At 51.6% G+C, this 6,608-nt stretch overlaps 1 protein-coding gene across 1 annotated transcript in view; it reads left to right on the plus strand.

Moving 5' to 3' along the window:
- Positions 1-17: 17 nt before the first annotated feature.
- Positions 18-6,608, plus strand: part of MCEE (methylmalonyl-CoA epimerase) — an 11,126-nt gene continuing 4,535 nt past the window's right edge. Inside the window, exon 1 of the mRNA XM_025043512.1 lies at positions 18-4,739. Coding sequence (XP_024899280.1) covers positions 4,344-4,739 — 396 coding nt within the window. The 5' untranslated portion in view covers positions 18-4,343. The remainder of the gene's footprint in view (positions 4,740-6,608) is intronic.

Genomic DNA, 6,608 nt, shown 5'->3' on the forward strand with positions numbered 1-6,608 from the left:
TTTTTAAGTGCGGCCCGGCGAGGCGAGGCCACCTGTCCGCGGGGACAGCAAGGCCGGGACGGGGGGCGAGGCGGAGGGACGGTGTTGGCGTCACCGCGCACCGTCAGGGCCCGCGGGGAACCGGAAAGAAGGGCGAGGCGGGAGGACGGACGCCGACCCCGAGCCCTCGCAGGGTCGTGCCGGGGACCCCAGACGCCGCGCGCCCCGACGTGCTCCTAACGCGGTTGCACGGCCCCCCGGGTTTTCTGCACTCTCGTTGAAAAAAAGAAAGGCCTGGTAGAATCAGCGGTGACACAACGCCAGGGCTTCTGCCACTCTCTCCGCTTCCTGTCCTCTCTTCCCCTGATCCGGATTTCCGGGGAGGAAGGCGGTGCCGCGCGGCGACGTCCCCGACGTTCTTCTCAACAGCCGTGACAGGTCCCCCAGCGTAGCACCTTCAGGCGCTCGGGGAGATGACCCCTCCGCAGAGTTATTTTCCTCTCCCAGGACGTGCCGTCTCCTCCGCCTGGTGGAACCTGCAGCCCTGGGCGCCCTCTGAACTCAAACCCGCTTCGCATGCGTCACCGGCCGTCCCCAAGGCCGAGTGACGGCCGCATACAGAGAAGCGCCCCGTGACGGTCTCATCACATTATCAGTTTAAAGAGGTGACGTGTACGCGTCAAAAAAAAAAAAGTCACAACGGGCTTGTTAAGATGAATGATTAACAGGCGGTAATTCAAGTTTTGCCGATAACGCGCCTCCCAGACCGACCTCTCCTCAGTAAAACACAGGTCTCACACATCCTTGCATTAGCCCTTCGCAGAAAGAGAGAAAACGCATAAAACCAAGGGTCATCTCTGAGAAAGTAGACGTTGCTCGTAGAACATATGCTAAAGATATTACAAATCGAGAAAACAATGGGAAAGAATTTCAGAGGCGTGAGAAAATTATACATGATGGATTAACCACATTAACATTGATGTCAGACAGACCTGGGCTGAGACCCAGCTGTGCCACCGAGTGTGACCTTGAAGGAAATTGCTCAGGCCTAGTTTCCTTGGGTCTAAATGGGAAAAATAACATTGTCATAGAGTTACTGTGAGCATGAAAGTGCTCACTGGACTATTCCTGCTTCCCTCTGTTTAGGCAGAGCTGGGCCGTCTCATGATTCACTTCCAGAATTTGTGATTTCAGTTAACTCAGGGAAAATGACAGACCTAGGCAAGATTGTGTAGAAGTATAGTTGTGTAACTCCCAACAGTGAGGTAAACCCAGGAGTGCCTACTAGGTGAGGTCAGATCAGTCAGGTGTTAGGTCATGGGATTCTGACCACTGCTTCTGAACCCCAGCAGTAGGGGAATGCCTCGAGAGGGGGCCTGTCTGCATTGGGGGTGGTACCCAGCCTGTAGGTTCCTGAAGGGCAGAATTGTAAACACAATTTCCACTTCTATATGATAGTAAAAGGATTTCCCAAGTTAACAAGAAGTCCCGAGCAGTGTGGGTGAATTAACAGAGTTGCTCTAAAGAACTAATTTTAACTCGGAAAAGTTGTAAATCGGTATTTTTGTATCAAAGTGCAAAAAGAATACTTTGCTTAGCAGCATTCCACCAGGATGTCAATAGTCACAAAATAAAGAAAAATTACCAAGTGTGTTCTAATGTCAGAGCCCACACAGTGACAGCTTCCAGAATGAAGGAGTAGTCTCCATAAACAGTAAGTTGTGGCCTGATGAAGTGTCGGAGTGAGCACGGAAGCGGCATGTGTGCCAGACACGGGCCGGATGCGAGCGACCTTTAGTTACGGAGCAAGGTGTTTATCTTTAGTACCGTGTACAGGGTGGGCGCACAGTCAGCCTTCTCCTTTGAAAGCATGAAAGGTGTTAGAAGTCAGACATACTTACGTTTATCAACAAGCCATTGGCATAACCTTTCTGAAAGTGCCAATCATGGTAATCCTCGGAATTATGTACTTTGCGTCAGGCACTTCTCTAAAGCATTTCTGTGTATTTTTCATTTTAGTCAAATGACAGTCCTGTGAGGTAGATGTTATCTTCCCGTATGAGAAAACACAGGCACAAGGTAATAACTAGGCCAAGTTACACAGGGAGTGGCGGGGTTGGGCCTGGAAGCCGGGCAGTAGAGCCCAGAGCCCACGCACCCTGCGACACTTAGACACAAACTGAAGGAAAGATGTAAAACTCCGAGTATTAGAGGAGAAGCATTTGAACTTTTTCATCGGCCCAAACGGAACCCGTCCACCCATTCGACAGTAACCCCGTTGCCCCTGCCCCAGCTACCCACCGCGCTCCTTCCTCTGTGTGAACCTGACTGCTGCAGGTGTCTCGTGTAGGTGGAATTACGTGACAGTTGTCCTTTTGTGACCGGCTGGTTTCACTTCCTATGTTTTCAAGGACCGTCCGTGGTGTGCCACGTGGTCAGAATTTCGTTCCTTTTCAAGGTCGAGTAATTGTACGTGTAAACCACAGTTTACCTTTGCACCTGTTGACGGACACGGGTTATTTCTACCTTTTGGCTGTTGTGAATAGCACAGCTATGAACGTGGGTATATAAATACCTCTTCGAATTCTAGCTTTTATTTTTGGATATATCCTCGGAAGTGGGATCGATGGATCATATGGTGATTTTGTTATGACCCCGCTTTTAAGGAACGTAAAACGTCACGGAAAAACAGGAGAAGCTCAGAAAAATGAGTCACGGCAAACCAGCAAGGTACTCGTTAGCGGGCGGTACCAGTATTTTTTAAAAACCAAAATAGAATAGATAATATCGGAGCACAGCACATCTGGTGAGAAGTAGGTATTTTATGACATTTGCTGTCAATCGTACATTTACGTGTATGTGCGTACTGGGTTGGAACACACTTGAATTTCCTGATGATACAGTGAGTCCGTAGAACGGGGCTGTGCCAACCTACTGATAATGAGAAGCTTTAGACATTTCAGTCATCAATTATACAGGCTGGAGCGTAGCAGAAGACCATCTGAGGCAGAATCTTGCCTTCTGCTGACCCGTGATACATCCGATTTGTCGAGCAGAGCACTGTGTACTGGGTGCCAGTCCCAGAGGAGGGCCCGCTGCATCTCGATACCGGGGTCTCCACGCACTGGGTGGAACTATACTCCCTACATGGGGAGGAGACAGTGTGACGGCTTCAGTGCCAGGCGTCAGTCCCCCATGGCCAACGGGTCTCTCCCAGTGGCCAGCACAAGACAGTCCCCTCCCCTCAGAGGACAGATGTAACAGTGGGGTGGGCCACACGATGCTCACGCTTGAAGCAGAAACAAAGGAGCATTCACTGAGCCTGACAGAGGAGAAGATGTCCCCAGTACAAGGCGACAGCCTGGCACAGGCCATGGGGGGCTCTTTGTCTCTTGGTAAGGAAGGTTCCAGGCCCAGGCCCACCCTTCTGCGTGCGACTCAGTGGGGGTCGAAAGGCTGTGCACGTGGGACCGCCTTTCCCAACAGGGTCGATGGCCTAAAATCAAACTGTGTCGCTTTAATTTCCTCGTTATCAAAAACTTCAGTAAAGGAGAACTAATTTTTCATTAGCCGAAGCTCTGTGATGCTTAGTACTGTTTAAAGTGTTTTGTGTCAAGAGCTAAAAACCAATTATTTACAATATGTGTTCTTCAATGTTTCATAGTTTTCTATTAAGTGATGCAGATTTACAAGACTGTGTTTACACCTCGTGCATGTGTGTAACTTTGATTCTGGAGAGAATCCAGCTCTTAAATCCAGTGTTTGGGGACCGGGGACAGCAAATCAGGCCTCTTCAGTTTCCGGATGAAGGCGGTTTCTTTGCACTCACAAACAATTCTAATCCTTCAGAATTATTAAAAACACATTAAAAAATCCAATGTCAGGGGAAGTTTTCATGAGCTTAGGTTCCCTCTCGATCTTTGCTTGTTTTCCCCCAATAATGAGATATTTCCCTTAGCCGATGATCATTCAAATAAAATACACATTCAAAAGTACTGAATGTTCATGGCTGTAATGAGCTTATTACAGAATACGTGACAGAAAAGTAGTTATAGATAAGGAAGAAAATGGCTTGTTCTCATCATTAAATATGTTATTGTACTGTCACATTTAAAAGTACCCTCGGTGAAATGCAGACTAGCAAGTAATTCTTGATGTGCAGCTGTCCTTTGAGTGTTATCAATAAGTGCGAATCATGAAAAATGTCATGCTTTGCTCCGAGTCTAAAAAGCTCAGAATTAGCTTTTTAATTCCAGCTATTTTAGAGACGAGCGAGTGATTTTGACTTGTTTTTCCCTCTCTCTCTCCTAATTTAATTTCGGTAATTAAAAATTGCATGTACAATTTATTTCATTTTTCAATTAATGTTCGAAGTGCATTTATTCTCAAAAGAAGACTATCGATGGCTGTTCTATTTTTCAGTGCTTTTCCCCCGACTTCGAACTCCAGTTCCAACAGTAAGAGCTTTTGTCACCAACCAGCCCTCGCATCAAGTGGCAGGTCCCGTGTGGAACCTGGGTCGACTCAACCATGTGGCCATAGCAGTGCCAGACTTGGAAAAGGCCAAGGAGTTCCATAAGAGTGTTCTGGGGGCCCAGGTCAGCGAGCCGGTCTCTCTTCCGGAACATGGAGTGTCTGTCGTTTTTGTCAACCTGGGAAATACCAAGGTGGAACTCCTTCATCCTCTGGGAAATAACAGTCCGATTGCAGGTTTTCTGCAGAAAAACAAGGCCGGAGGGATGCATCACATCTGCATTGAGGTATTTCAGTAACTTTAATGCTTGGAGCTTTCAATTTCCATGAGAAACTCTGTGAAAGTTCTTTAAGGAGACTGGCCCTGTCGGTCCCACTCCAAGGCGGATTAATAGATACATTCTCTCTCCCTCTAGAAAACTGCAAATGATAATATAGTTTATTGAAATCTGGTTTCAGCAGCCACCGTGAGGGCCATCGAAGTTGGCCTTAACAGATGTGCGTTTTCTCTCTAGCATTTCTTGGTCGTGTGTGGCCTCCCACGTAACTGGAATGGGGCTGCTTACATTAGCACAGGGCAATTAGAAGCCGCACGTGGAGAGACTCGTAAAGTAAGACTTTCTACATACATACTAAGTATTCTTATATTTTTCTTCTATTCCCTACAATTCTAACGACTGGCTGCTCATTGGAAAAGCAATAAATTTTCAATTACCGACTGGTCTTTAAGATCTCTCTCTCGCATCTGCTAGTGATTCCTGAGCAAACGTGAAACGTTATGCGAGAACATTCTCATTAGAGACCCTTCCCTGCGGGTGTTCACGCTCGGATTCGTGCCTTTCGAGCCCCCAGCCGTATCAGTCACGCTTCCGTTTAAATTCTCCCACGGGAGGAAGGACGTAATTAATGTCAGGCCTCGTTCGTAATCCAGAAAAGCAGGGGAGGGGGTGTTCATTGTCAAGTGGGCGCACGGCCGACTTAGTTCCTGTCGTAGTGCGAACTCTGCTGAGCATGTGACAAACAGGGCAGGCCAGGGCCACCTCTGCGGGACCGCAGGCGACCCATGCCGGCTGGTCGGCAGCTGCCGCTCTAAGCCTCCCGAGTACCCGTCCCTGGGACCTGTCAGGTGGCCCCCACCACGACACACGATTCAGCATCCAAGGGGGCGAGGCTCGCGCTGAGGGGCCCCCGGACTCGGTCGCGCACGGTCCCCTCTGTCACATTTGGTGGGCACTCTCGTCTGTTTCACCTTCCCGGCCGTCAAGGGTTCTCAGTGTCCCTCTGGCCTTCGCAGCGCTGGATGCTGCGGACGGGCAGCCGATGGCGACATGTAGTCCCCTCCGTCCTCCTGGGGTGCCGGCGCGTGCCGTTACTCACGCACGCCCTGCGTTTGCCACGGCGGATCGGAGGTGACCGAGCAGAGGGACAAATGAGAAACGGTGCCAGCTAGAGCAGACCTGGCAGGCAGAGGGCCGCGAGGACACGGGCCACGCACTGCGTCCCGCCGGAGACTGCCCTCCAGGTGCCGAGGCAGGGGACCGCGCCCCCGCCCCCGCTTCAGGCCTGAGGACCTGAGGTGGGCACAGCAGAATAGCTGTCCCCGTTGGTGGGGAGAGCTGGAGTGGCCCAGAGCAGGTGTTGGGGCGCACGGGTGAAGAGGGCGCCCATGGGTGAAGAGGGCACCCACTGGCCAGGGCCGCCTGCCATGAAGGCCAGGGGCCAAGCTGGGTGCCCGAGTGAGGAGGCCAGCCCGGTGCAGGGGCTTGGAGCCCAGGCATGTTGTGGGGGGGCATCTACATGTGGGGGCAGGTGGATGGGGGAAGCCCGTGCAGGGTGGGAGAGGCCTTGGCACCCAGCACGTGGGGCAGGCCTGACCCTGTGGAGGGGGACGTCAGTGCAGGGAGATGGCGACCCCATGTGGGATGGCAGGTGTCCTGGCGTGCAGTCGTCACGTCTGACCCAGGGCCCGGGCCTGCGTGAGGTCAGGGCGCTGTGAGCATGTGGGACACTTCCGTGCGGGCCGTGGCCCAGCCCAGCTGGCTTAGGGGGCCGTGACATGGGGTCTGGGTGGCCTGGCACAGTGGGGACGCGGCGGGTGGGGGTGCCGGGGAGACAGTGGCTGAGGAGCGCACGGGTGAGGCCGGGGCGGCAGCGGC

The sequence above is a fragment of the Pteropus alecto genome, unplaced genomic scaffold, assembly GCF_000325575.1.
Source record: "Pteropus alecto unplaced genomic scaffold, ASM32557v1 scaffold102, whole genome shotgun sequence".
Taxonomy (NCBI): domain Eukaryota; kingdom Metazoa; phylum Chordata; class Mammalia; order Chiroptera; family Pteropodidae; genus Pteropus; species Pteropus alecto.